A 15,284-nucleotide genomic window follows, 5' to 3' on the forward strand; every position below is an offset into this window, starting at 1 on the left:
AATTACGGAGATGGTCTTAAAACAAAACCAAAATTTTAAATTCACCATCGATTTACTTTTAAAATCTTATTTTTAATAAAAAAATCACCTACGCACAATATTTAAAATGAACATTTTACAGTACTAAATTGTCAAACATGTGGCGCTTAACAGCAACCATTAAATTTGGTAAGTGAACAATTTGGGTGATACTTGCAGACAATTAGTTCTAAAGACTAAGTAACAATATGACTTAAGTCCAAAACCTTTAACCTTTGGAACAGCATAGACACCTTTTTCTCCAAGTCTTGTTTCATAGGCGTGAATTTTGTCTTGGGGTGAAAAATATTCTCCCATGTAACATGGAGCTAAACAATTTTTACTTTAAAAACATGGCACAGAATGATTTGATTAAATCTCTTATCAACTGCTTACCAGTTCAGAGACTAAAATTGAAGTGTTCCAATGTGAGATCTACAATCTTATTTCGTGCAGTTTGTAGTTTTTTTAAGATCTGAGTGAGACCATGATATCATATGGAGCTATCATAACCATAATGACATTGAATAAGGGACATAACAAGAAGTTTCTTCGTTTGTTGATTCCAATAATCCTGTTTACGGTACAAGAACTTTAACATGGAATTGGCCTTCTTAATAACTGAATGTGGCATTTCACTAAAAGACAAATTCTGACCCCATGGTAGCCCCAAGATATTTGACAGAAAGGGTGGAATATATAACTGTACCATTACATGTAACATTGAGGTTAGAGTTCGATTATAGAATACACTTGGATCCAAACACAATTGCCTCGGTCTTTCCATAATACAGTGACAACTTATTATAAACTAGCAATTGACTAATTCTATTTAAATCATCAGTTAAAACCTTCTCAATATCATACGTATTCTTACCAGGTACAAGTATGCCAGGATCATCTTCATACAGCAAAAGTTTGTTTTTAACCACTGCAGACATATCATTGACATGGATTAAAAATAACAGTGGTCCAATGATAGACCCTTGGAGGACACCACATATTATAGGGGCAGTTGCAGACTTTCAACCAGACACCTACAAGCTGCTGTCTAAATGGAAGGTAGGATTTAAACCATCTCAGTATGTCATCACCTAGACTTGATGCAGTTTCATGAGCAGAATGGTATGGTCAGTAGTTCCGAAAACCTTCTGAAGATCTATGAGAACCAGGCCTCAAATAACCCTTGTCCATTTTCAATCTTATGAAATCAGTTAAGTGAATCAAGCATGAATGAGTGGTGAGCCCACTTCTAAAACCTGACTATCGTTTATGAAACAGGCTATTTTGTTTAAAATAAGAATCTACTTGTTCATAGACTAGCTTTTCAATTTTTTTTTTTTATAAAATACTTAAAATAGAAACCGGGCGGAAATTACCAAATTACCACTACGTATTACACTGGTTTTATCGCTTTTCATAGAAGGAGATAACTCTAGCGATTTTAAGATCATCAGGAACCTCGCCTTGAATCAAAGAACAGTTGAAAATATCAGCGAATGGACATGCAATAACATATGCCCCATCTCTAACAAAACGTGCCGAAATACCATCTTGTTCAGAACCTTTATTTGCGCTTAAATTTGTCATACATGTCATACATGATCAGAATACACATGTCATACATAATCAGGTAACACATGTCACACATAACCAGGTTACACATGTCATACATGATCAGGTTACACATGCCATACATGTTCAGGTTACACATGTCACACATAATAAGGTTACACATGTCATACATGATCAGTTTACACATGTCACACATAATCAGGTTATACCTGTCATACATGATCAGGTTACACATGTCACATATAATCAGGTTACATCTGTCATAGGTTTCACATGTCATACATAATCAGGTTACACATGTCACATATAATCAGGTTACACATGTCATACATGATCAAGTTACACATGTCACACATAATCAGGTTATACCTGTCATACATGATCAGGTTATACATGTCATACATGATCAAGTTATACCTGTCATACATTATCAGGTTATACCTGTCATACATGATCAGGTTACTAATGTCATACATGATCAGGTTACGCATTTCACACATTATTAGGTTATACCTGTCATACATGATCAGAATACACATGTCATATATGATCAAGTAATACCTGTCATACATGATCAGGTTACACATGTCATAATTGATCTGGTTAAACATGTCACACATAATCAGGTAACACATGTCACATATAACCAGGTTACACATGTCATACATGATCAGGTTACACATGTCACATATAATCAGATTACACCCGTCATAGGTTACACATGTCATACATAATCAGGTTATACCTGTCATACATGATCAGGTTACCAATGTCATACATGATCAGGTTATACCTGTCATACATGATCAGGTAACCAATGTCATACATGATCAGGTTATACCTGTCATGCATGATCAGGTTACACATGTCACACATGATCAGGTTATACCTATCATACATGATCAGGTTACACATATCAAACATAATCAGGTTATACCTGTCATACATGATCAGGTTACTAATGTCATACATGATCAGGTTACCCATGTCATACATGATCAGGTTATACCTGTCATACATGATCAGGTTACACATGTCACACATGATCAGGTTATACCTGTCATACATGATCAGAATACACATGTCATATATTATCAAGTAATACCTGTCATTCATGATCAGGTTACACATGTCATAATTGATCTGGTTACACATGTCACACATAATCAGGTTACACATGTCACATATAATCAGGTTACACATGTCATACATGATCAGGTTATACCTGTCATACATGATCAGGTTACCAATGTCATACATGATCAGGTTACCAATGTCAAACATGATCAGGTTACACATGTCACACATGATCAGGTTATACCTGTCATACATGATCAGGTTACACATGTCAAACATAATCAGGTTATACCTGTCATTCATGATCAGGTTACGAATGTCATACATGATCAGGTTAACCATGTCATACATGATCAGGTTATACCTGTCAAACATGATCATGTTACACATGTCACACATGATCAGGTTATACCTGTCATGCATAATCAGGTTACCAATGTCGTACATGATCAGGTTACACATGTCACATATAAGCAGGTTACATCTGTCATATGTTACACATGCCATACATGATCAGGTTATACCTGTCATACATGATCAGGTTACCAATGTCATACATGATCAGGTTATACCAGTCATACATGAACAGGTTACACATGTCACACATGATCAGTTTATACCTGTCATACATGATCAGGTTACACCTGTCATACATTATCAGGTTATAACTGTCATACATGATCAGGTTTCACATGTCACACATAATCAGGTTATATCTGTCATACATGATCTGGTTATACCTGTCATACATAATCAGGTTAAACCTCTCATACATGATCAGGTTATACCTGTCATACATGATCAGGTTACACATGCCACACATTATCAGGTTATACCTGTCATATATGATCAGGTTACCCATGTCATACATGATCAGGTTATACCTGTCATACATGATCAGGTTATACCTGTCATACATGTTCAGGTTACCCATGTCGTACATGATCAGGTTACACATGTCAAACATAATCAGGTTATACCTGTCATACATGATCAGGTTATAACTGTCAAACATGATCAGGTTTCACATGTCACACATAATCAGGTTATACCTGTCATAAATGATCAGGTTATACCTGTCATACATAATCAGGTTATACCTCTCATACATGATCAGGTTATACCTGTCATACATGATCAGGTTACACATGTCACACATAATCAGGTCATACATGTCATACATGATCAGGTTACACATGTCATACATGATCAGGTTATGACTCTCATACATGATCAGGTTACACATGTCACACATAATCAGGTTATACCTGTCATACATGATGTGGTTGCACATGTCACATATGATCAGGTTTTACCTGTCATACATGATCAGGTTTTACCTATCATCCATAATTAGGTTACACATGTCACACATTATCAGGTTACACATGTCATATATGATTAGGTTATACCTGTCACACATGATCATATCGCACCTGTCATACATGATCAGGTTATACCTGTTATACATGATCAGGTTATACCTGTCATACATGATCAGGTTACACATGTCACACATAATTAAGTTATACCTGTCATACATGATCAGGTTACCAATGTCATACATGATCAGGTTACCCATGTCATACATAATCAGGTTATACCTGTCATACATGATCAGGTTATACCTGTCATACATAATCAGGTTATACCTGTCATACATGATCATGTTATACCTTTCATACATGATCAGGTTATACCTGTCATACATGATCAGGTTACACATGTCATACATGATCAGGTTATGACTCTCATACATGATCAGGTTACACATGTCACACATAATCAGGTTACCAATGTCATACATGATGTGGTTGCACATGTCACATATGATCAGGTTTTACCTGTCATACATGATCAGGTTTTACCTATCATCCATAATTAGGTTACACATGTCACACATTATCAGGTTACACATGTCATATATGATTAGGTTATACCTGTCACACATGATCATATCGCACCTGTCATACATGATCAGGTTATACCTGTTATACATGATCAGGTTATACCTGTCATACATGATCAGGTTACACATGTCACACATAATTAAGTTATACCTGTCATACATGATCAGGTTATACCTATCATACATAACCAGGTTGTACCAGTCATACATAACCAGGTTGTACCTGTCATACATAATCAGGTTGTACCAGTCATACATAACCAGGTTTACCTGTCATACATAACCAGGCTATACCTGTCATACATAACCAGGTTGTACCAGTCATACATAGCCAGGTTATATCTGTCATACATAACCAGGTTATACCTGTCATACATAACCAGGTTATACCTGTCATACATAACCAGGTTGTATCAGTCATACATAACCAGGTTATTCCTGTCATACATAACCAGGATATACCTGTCATACATATCCAGGCTATACCTGTCATACATAACCAGGTTGTACCAGTCATACATAGCCAGGTTATATCTGTCATACATAACCAGGTTATACCTGTCATACATAACCAGGTTATACCTGTCATACATAACCAGGTTGTATCAGTCATACATAACCAAGTTATTCCTGTCATACATAACCAGGATATACCTGTCATACATATCCAGGCTATACCTGTCATACATAACCAGGTTATACCTGTCATACATAACCAGGTTGTACCTGTCATACATAACCAGGTTGTACCAGTCATACATAACCAGGTTATACCTGTCATACATAACCTGGTTGTACCTGTAACACATTACCTGGTTATACCTGTCATACACAACCAGATTGTACCTGTCATACATAACCAGGTTATACCTGTCAAACTTAACCAGGCTATACCAGTCATACATTACCAAGTTGTACCAGTCATACATAACCAGGTTATACCTGTCATACATAACATGGTTGTACCTGTTAAACATAACCAGGTTGTACCAGTCATACATAACCAGGTTATACCTGTCATACATAACCAGGTTATACCTGTCATACATAACCTGGTTGTACCTCTCACACATAACCATGTTGTACCTGTCATACATAACCATGTTGTACCAGTCATACATAACCAGGTTTTACCAGTCACTCATAACCAGGTTTTACCTGTCATACATAACCAGCTTGTACCAGTCATACATAACCAGGTTTTACCTGCCATACATAACCAGGTTATACCTGTCATGCAAAACCAGGTTGTACCTGTCATACATAACCAGGTTGTACCAGTCATACATAACCAGGTTGTACCTGTCATACATAACCAGGTTATACCTGTCATACATAACCAGGTTGTACCAGTCATACATAACCAGGTTGTACCAGTCATACATAACCAGGTTTTACCTGTCATACATAACCAGGCTATACCTGTCATACATAACCAGGTTGTACCTGTCATACATAACCAGGTTATACCTGTCATACATAACCAGGTTTTACCTGTCATACATAACCAGGTTTTACCTGTCATACATAACCAGGTTGTGCCTGTCATACATAACCAGGCTATACCTGTCATACATAACCAGGTTTTACCTGTCATACATAACCAGGTTATACCTGTCATACATAACCAGGTTTTACCTGTCATACATAACCAGGCTATACCTGTCATACATAACCAGGCTATACCTGTCATACAAGAAGGAGAAGGTGTAAGCTCCGCAATAGCATCGTTTTACAGCTCCACTTAAAATCGAGTTGGTTATATTAAGAAGAAACGAATCAGCGTGATTGTGCATTTAATTACTGGTTTGTTTGCCCTTTTCATAATTCAAGATTATTCTTAGCTTATCCCGTCAATTACTCATTCATGATTTTCAAGATATAGTCTTTTATACAGACTAGATGGAGACCTCTGATATCTTCAAATATCTTTATTTCTAAAGAACACCTTTTCTTTTAACATATATCTTAAGATTTTAAGAATATGATTGTTTAATATTTTGAGCAGTGTAATCTATAACAAACGGTTTCTAATAGAGTTGTTTAATACTTTCTAGCATATATAATTTATTACAAAAAGACTCGAACAGTCGGATCGCATATACGTTATGCTTGTCGTGCAGTTGTTCATTGATTCTATATTGCTTTATTTATTTCACCAGTTCAACAAGGACTCATCCACTGATATCGTTGAAAGGAAACTCATATCCGTAGTGCTGATGTCTCGATGACAGAAATGTTTCGGCCCCTTCAAACCCTTGCAGCAAGATTCTTCAGTTACATGAATAAGTCCCTAATGTGTTTAACATTTATTCAAACAGGAACACATTTTATTTGTCTAAACTATTTCTTCTTCGAAAGTATAAAGACGATCGTAATACTTCAATTTCAATCTAACGCACTTCTTTAAGAACACCATTTAAATGTATATCATTAATGAATAAAATAACATGCAACGATGTTTAAGCTTAACAGCTGAACGATATCGACAGAAAAAGCCCTAACCGTTAGATTAAAAATAAAATAATCATTCGCAGTTGATTAAAAAACGTATTAACAGTTTAAAATATTTCATTTCATTTAATATTAGCTCGGAAAAAATGAGGAATGAGGAAAAATATCACAAGAGAAACACACATAAACAGGCATTTTTTACATCATGTCAACAAAACCTTGCTCTGAGAAGAGCGTAGTCAGATATGTTTATAAAAGTTGACAATCGTTTTTCAAAACCTTATTTCTTAAACATCCATACATGTCTCTTCATTTACCTGCCACAGAGCTCACAAAAATGATGTATTTTTTATATCATTGAAAGTGTTTGTATATCTTAGATAATTTTAGAAGGGTCACCCTTTCATTTAGTTCTTATGTCAAAAATGTAAAAAAGAACCGTTTTTGGGAAATCGTTATATTCACAAATGTTGCTTAAAACAACATCGTTTGCACTTTTTTTTATTCTGAATACAATAAAAACATCTGAATAACGTTTTTGTTGCAGTTGATCATGAAATGAATTTATGAAAAGTATGCGCAGGCCTAGATCAACTGTGAAACGTCCAGCTACGCTAAGCTATATTTGGGGCGTATACTTCTTCTGGAGAATGACCATTAAAATTAAATTTAAAACACAATGCGGCCACGATATCTGTATTTGTTATGAGTTCCTAATGCTTATAATTCTTAGGGAAACAAAATTACAACGAATTGATTGTGACGATATATTCAACCTAAATATATTATATTTTGCTGTGCACCACAATCAAATCTCAACATAGACATGGGCTTAGAATACTGCACATAGTGAGAACACTTATTCACCCTATGCATATAAGCCATTTTCCTTGCAACGCTGAACCGTACTTATTGAACAGTGAGTTTTGAATACTGTCCACCCAAGAAACTCTAGTTTTTGTTATCATATACATGATGTCCCATTTTTACAGTAACAAAAGTGAGAGATGGAGCGACCTACACTGGAAACTTTAATCGCTAATATCGTAATCTAGTGGATAATATATGAAACTGACTGAACTCATTATTAGGTTATAAAGCAGGGCATCATATTGTTGACTTACATGGATTGTATGTCAGGCACATATCAACCTCGTGATACTTGAATGTGATAGCATATCACAACGGCAGATATAGGACACAAAGTATCAGTTACGTTGTCATCAATTGATGTCGACACTTTTAAATTATCAAATCCGGTCAGAGGGTCTAAAGGTTGAAGGACGGAATCGAAGTTGACATCAATCATCCCTTAGATAAATATAAAAGTCAACAATCATTTATCTTGTCACTATAATCATAACGTTCGGTAAACTACTCGTACCTGCGTGTACCTTGAACGCCTTTGGACATCAGATCAGTTGAACGTTATATCAGTAGTGTTCGATGAGATAATTACAATAAAGGCGTATACTATAATTAGGAACGTTATTTCATCCCCCACAAATTGTGTATTATAGATGTCGCTGATGATGAAATTTGTTTTGCATAAACAACTCACACGAGCCGGGTCACATTAAAGGGTCATTTTTTAATGTAGAAAACGCTAACTTTTGATCAAAACAGTCGTTAGAAATTAATTGGTGTCAGGGAAATCTTTAATGGTTAATAATACTTACTCTCAACGTCAAATATCGATTATCTGTTGGCAAAAAAAGACCATGGACAAGCGACTTCATCAATTTAACTGGCTAGCTTCTTTGCATGCAGTGCCAAGCAGCCGTATCTCGAACCCGCACTTTACCAGACAGGATTTTACTCGCCTTGTAGATACAATGAAGTCAACTCAGCAAAATGTTGCAAGCGAGTTTGCATTAGTTTTTCAAGTGTTTATAGATTAACAGAAGCAGAGTCACTGGTCTCTATGTTTTGTAGCTTTCACAGTTGTATGTGAGCAATCTGACAATTATTGAAAAAAGTAACACTGCGACAAAGTTTCACGTCCTGGAATTTACTGATTATTTAATTTAACAAAATACAATATTAAAAAGCGCACTATTTTAAACATCCCCAGCAAAGGCCCACAACAGAATAACATTACTGTTATATTGAAATGTCAAGTCGAAAAATGTACAGCTACCAAAGTTTGCAGATATTTGAAGCCAACATTTATTTCAAGTTTAGCAGATCTTTATCTGACTTGTATCAGCAGAGTTATGGTTTCCGAAGAAGCAAAACATAGTAGTTTTTACTTGTGGTTACGTTTCACTTAATGTTTATTGCTTACAGTGGACAAAATGTTTATCGACTGAAATGTGTACTGCAAAGTAATAGGTACTTTTCATGCAACGAATGGGGTCATTTTTCAAAATTAAAAATATGGCCCGACTACAGTTGAATTGGTATTAAATTGATCAGTTTGAAACGAGGGCCAACTTTTCATGCGACAAAGGGTCATTAATTTACTTTCGGGTCCAATTTTCAACGTTAAAAGTTGACCATTGATCTCTGGGATGTGGGGTGTAATAATGAACGGCATTAAAATTGAATGTTAGACCGGCTACAGTGTTGCATAGTATATTTTCATAACTTTGAACAGTTAAACGAGATTTTCAGTGACGAAGACTTTCATAATTGTATCGGCGTAACTCTTGTCTGAACCGAGTACGCCGATTTCAAAATCTGAATAAAGTGAGCGTTTACATTACTTAGGTTTGTACTTTGAACACACTATATTATGACTGCAGATATCACGGAAAGAGAACATAACCTCACTGACTGAGTAGGTAAGATTTTGGAACAGTACATACAACGAGTATGACCTAACAATAAACAGATAGTATGTCAACTAGTTTATTTAACTGAGAGGCTAAATCAGAATATATGCACTGAATACAGGTGAAATCTTTATTTTTATATAATACAAGTGTGTCTGAGCCATTTGAAAAGTCATGACATGGTTGTGCTTCGAAAGTTTTAAAGTACACTCGCCAAGTTTAAAAAGATAAAATTAACGGTGTTTTTAGCGAAAAAAATCGATTAAGCCACGCGCTTTAGCAAGTAGTAAGGGGTAGTACACTAAGCGCTGCATGTAGTTAGGGCTGTTTGACAACACCATGCCCTTCAGAAAGTAGTAAGAGGTAATCGGTTAAGCCATGCCCTTCATAAAGTAGTAAGAGCAAATCGACTACGCCATGCCCTTCAGAAAGTAGTTAGAGCAAATCGACTACGCCATGCCCTTCAGAAAGTAGTTAGAGCAAATCGACTACGCCATGCCCTTCAGAAAGCAGTTAGAGCAAATCGACTACGCCATGCCCTTCAGAAAGTAGTAAGGGGTAATCGGTTACGCCATGCCCTTAATCAAGTAGTTAGGGCTAATCGACTACGCCATGCCCTTCATCAAGTAGTAAGAGCAAATCGACTACGCCATGCCCTTCAGAAAGTAGTTAGAGCAAATCGACTACGCCATGCCCTTCAGAAAGTAGTTAGAGCAAATCGACTACGCCATGCCCTTCAGAAAGTAGTAAGGGGTAATCGGTTACGCCATGCCCTTAATCAAGTAGTTAAGGCTAATCGACTACGCCATGCCCTTCATCAAGTAGTAAAGGGTAATCGGCTACGCTATGCCCTTTCGAACGAAGTAAGGGTTAATACACAAAGCCATGCCCTTCATTTAGTAATAAGGGCCTATCGACTACGCCATGTTCCTCAGAAAGTAGAAAGGGGTAATCGGCTTCGCTAAGCCCTTCATCAAGTTATAATGGCTAATCGACTACGCCATGCCCTTCATAAGGTAATAAGGGCTGATCGACTACGCCATGTCCTCCATCAATAAGTTAGGCGTAATCGACCACGCTTTGCCTTTCATCAAAGAGTTAATGAATTACGCCATGCTTTTCATTCAGTAGTAAGGGGCAATCGATTATGCTTTTCATCATTTAATTGGGTAAACCGATTACGCGATGCACGTCATATGGGGTAATCGATTACGTCGCGCGCTTCATGTTCCAGTGTGTGTGTGTGTGTGTGCGCGTGCGCGTGCGCGTGCGCGCGCGCGCCTGTGTGTGTGTGTGTGTGTGTGTGTGTGTGGTAATCGATAAAGACATGCGAATAATGTAATTATGTAAAATTCATACTTTACTCATCCATACAGACTGCAGCAATCAAAAACTGTCAATGACCGAATTCATGAAATAATACAGAGACTTGTAACACAATATTTGCCATTTTATCACAATAAGTTCATCTAGTAGGAGTTAATCACCCGATTTGTGTAAGTCGACAAGCTCCTCCCCCTGGTTTGTCATTATATATATATAAGTGTCATTCTTCACAAATATTGCTAAGAAGAACTAATATTTACCCTTATAAGCAGTCTTGGAAAAAATCAGCAAAAGTTTCATTACATGGCGGAATAAATAGCAACAAGCTTTTCCGTACTTCATGCCATTTCATGCATAGCACCGGATCTTTAACCTTTGTATAGTAAAGAAATATCGGAATTAGAGTTATGTTAGAAAAACGATGTCAATTATTGCCAGACTGAAGTGAAGACCATCTTAGCACTTTCTAGTAAGTATTTTGAAAAAATTCATCATGAGTGATAGATAAGGGGTATATAGCAAATTGTTAAATGTATTGTATGCCTTTGTTGTTAAGAGCATATGTACATATTTTAAGATGAAGTGACGGGTGGAAGTGATCACCTAAAAAAACACCATTGCCACAGACTTCAAATACTACTAAAACCATCATAGTCCCAACCCGTAATGGTACTATAAACTCCGTAGCCATATACCACCATTAAACAACCATGACCTCGGACAACCAATGCCCTAAACCAAAACATAGCCCTTAACCATATTGGCTCCGAGCCACAACAAGGCATCAAAGCACAATATGGCTCCAAACAGAACATTGTCCAAATAACAACATGGCCCCAAACCATAACGTTACCTCAAACTACACCATGTCCCTAAGTTACCATGGCCAAAACCATCAGGGACCCAAACTGCCAGTATCCCAAACAAAAGCCTCGCCTAAAGTGACGCTGGTACAAAAACACGATGATCCCAAACCAACATGGCCCAAACTAACCATGAACCAAAACCATCATGGCACATACCCCAACAGTGCCACCAAAGCACCATGACCCATATATGCATGGCCCTTAGCCACTTATATACTAAAATGACCATTGCCCAGAAATACATCAAGGTCCAAAACCACTATGGTACTAAAACCACCGTGAAGCTAAATCTTGACTAAGCATTATTACTAATCATCAAATACAATAAAATGTAAAGGGAAGAAACCACACAATACTATTTTGATCAGCGCCCACAAGAGTCGTTTATCTTTATTTTATAAACAAACATACACGTAATGTTAAGTTTAACGCATCAGGTGTCGATTAAAACTAATTTTGCCACTAGCAATTTTGCTAGTGCCATATTTTCAACTAGCAAAATGATGGGCTCCACTAGCAAATATTTAAAGGCTTTTTACCGACAGGAAGTTGCCAAAATAATAAGTTGTTTTGTATTTGCTTTATGTACAACTGTTTACCAAGTGAACTACGATACGAATAAACTATAAACCTTAACATTTTGTTTTTTATTCATACCATAGTTAAAGTCATATACTCAGCTGGGCTATGTTAACTAAGCCTCTGGTTACTTAAGTATGCAAGTTCTTAAAAATCTTATGTAAAGTTCATTCCACTGAGTCCTTTGATGAAATACTGTTCACAGTTGAGCTATAACCAGGAAACTGAAAATAGGCACTGTTTATAAGAAGCATCTACTGTCTTAGACACCACATTTGGTCTCTTTTTCCTTTGACCTGATATCCACCACCTGTTCACAACTGGTCTTGCATTGAAATCCTCAAGTGGTCGCCCACTTAGGACAATCCTAAGTAATTGGTCCAGAGTCTCAGTAGAAAGTCCGCATCTCCAGTCATTTTTCACTCTCTCAAAGCTGAAAATGATCTTTCACAGCATGCATTAGACAAAGGAGAAACACTAGTAAGATGAATGATTTTCAGTATATTCACAAAGTCACCTTTGTCCTCATCTTTGTGGCTAATACCTCTGTGGATTTTAGTAACATGTAGTTTCAATTCAGAAAATTCTCTAAGAGCACCATTAAGATCACAGTACGCATTTTCTAGCAGTAGTTGGAAGTGGTGGAAGACATGTTTTACTTCATCAGTACCATACTGAAGCAGTGCACTGTTGTCATTGTTTGGCCAGTTTTTATGATCAAATGCATTACATCGAGTACATTCTGGTCTCTTGTTAAATTTTAAACCTGACATGAAGCCAATCAAGCATGCTTTGCACAATCTGTTTCTTATGCCTAATCAATGTTTCATCTGGAATGAAGTTCTGTAGTGTGGATTCCTTGTACATGTAACTATCTGTATCATTATCAAGTGGACTATCATCGAGGACCTGGCTTTGATTGGCATGTATATATTTCAAGTTCAGCTCTGATGCTTGTTGCTTGGTCACTGTACTACTTAAATCAATGTCCTCACGCTGCAATGTCAGACTTACAGTTGTAAGTTCATTCCTGAAACAAATTTCAAGAAATGCAGGAACCAAACTAACTTATATTGAAGAAGTATCTTTAAGATGTCTTTGGCTTTTGCACGATCACTATCTCAGTTTGTCACATCTTCTGCATAGTTCTGCATATGTGCAACTCTAGCTTGCCAGTTTCTTAATAAATAAGATAATGCTCTGAGCTAATGGTCTGTCCATCTTGTTCCATTTTATGTTCTGGTTTCAGAAACTCCTCTTCCATAATATCTGCAACTTTTCTTCAGCCTCTTTGTTGCGTTAAGATGAACCCTTGTAGAAATAGTATACCAAGTTAAAAACATCAATGATATCATCCATTCGAAGTCCCTTCGATACAATCTTTACAGCAAAATTAAGACGGTGGGTCAAACACGAAACTGATTACAACCAAGTTGCATTTTTAGTATAGTTTAAAAGTTTAATAGCATTTTATTTGAGCCCTGCATAACGATTACCCCATCTGAACAGTATCCAATTAGTTTTTCATGATAGTATTGCACTCCCAAATCAGAAAAAGCTTTATCAACAAACTCGAAAATTCCTTGTGCCTTTGTGTTATTTGGCTCTTCTAGTTTGAAGTATTTTGTTACTGGATAGAAACTATCAATGAACTTGTTCATTATACATGTACATATTTTCACTTTCAGTCCTGTCAGTTGTGCCTTCTGAAAAATTGTTAAAATAGTCAGAATGTTGCAATGCCATTTTCAAATTGTCAAAACAATGCCCTGAAATTTCAGTCATAAAATTTTTGGAAGCCTTATCATTACAGTAGGTTTCTCCAAGATCAAGATAAAAAAATCTTCAGCTTTATTGATTGTTCAAAGTCAGTGAAACGTTTTTCATTTCTAGCCAAAGTCAGTGAAAGTATTTTTTTCATTTCTAGCAACACAGTAAGCAATATTAAATAGGTATTCAATTTTCACCATTCCTCTTTCCTCGAGTTTTTGAGGAGGCCTCATTTTCAGTAATCCATTGTTGTTGATTTTTTTAGCTGCTACCCTGGCATTGAATGATCTGGTGTGATTCAGCCTTCTGGTTGGCACATAAACTCTCATTCATTATGTATATACTTCCGGTAAGAAACTGAAATAGACTAAACAAAAAATGCACATTTAAAATATAGATATTCAAGGGCCATTTCTGCAAACCAAAATTCTAACTTTAGGTAAATGTTCATACAGGACAGTAGCATTGAGAAACCGAAGCCTCCGGAGGTACATAGCGGTACAAAATTTATTCAGTTCTGTTAAGGAGGTTATTCAAAATAAGAAAACTTCATAAATTGGGTAGGATTCGTTTTGCATATATTGACATATCGTTATGTGGTTAAAGGCCTCTGAGTAACCAGGTGCCAGTTGGGTAGAGAACCAGACGTACAAGCAGGAGTTCATAGGTTCAAATCTAACAGCAGAGTTGGTTTTTCTCTTGACAATTTCTACAGTGACATTTCTCATGGTAATGAGATGAAGGATCTAACAAGTGTTATGGGCAGGATGCGTGCTGATGATAACAAAATAAAAGCTAAACCACTACAGTGCTTAATGATGACGTTTTATTGCTGGCGAATTCCTTTGATACATCGTACAACATTTTGGCAACAATGTTTGCCGTCATCCTCTTTTGTTTGCAAAAGTTCAGCTCAGTTTCCCATTTTCTAAC

The 15,284-nt window shown here is 36.5% G+C and overlaps 1 protein-coding gene across 1 annotated transcript; it reads right to left on the reverse strand.

Moving 5' to 3' along the window:
• Positions 1-1,585: 1,585 nt before the first annotated feature.
• Positions 1,586-15,079, reverse strand: LOC128221583 (uncharacterized). Its single transcript, XM_052930188.1, has 13 exons — positions 15,003-15,079; positions 13,348-13,611; positions 5,810-5,881; positions 5,594-5,665; positions 5,282-5,377; positions 5,066-5,137; positions 4,611-4,802; positions 4,203-4,298; positions 3,795-3,938; positions 3,411-3,650; positions 2,339-3,154; positions 2,035-2,106; positions 1,586-1,850 (listed from the first exon to the last, which is right to left on the reverse strand). The coding sequence occupies exons 1-13, from the start codon at positions 15,077-15,079 to the stop codon at positions 1,586-1,588; spliced, it is 2,478 nt and encodes an 825-aa protein (XP_052786148.1).
• Between the last annotated feature and the right edge of the window lie 205 nt (positions 15,080-15,284).

This window comes from Mya arenaria, chromosome 16, assembly GCF_026914265.1.
Source record: "Mya arenaria isolate MELC-2E11 chromosome 16, ASM2691426v1".
NCBI classification, from domain to species: Eukaryota; Metazoa; Mollusca; class Bivalvia; order Myida; family Myidae; genus Mya; species Mya arenaria.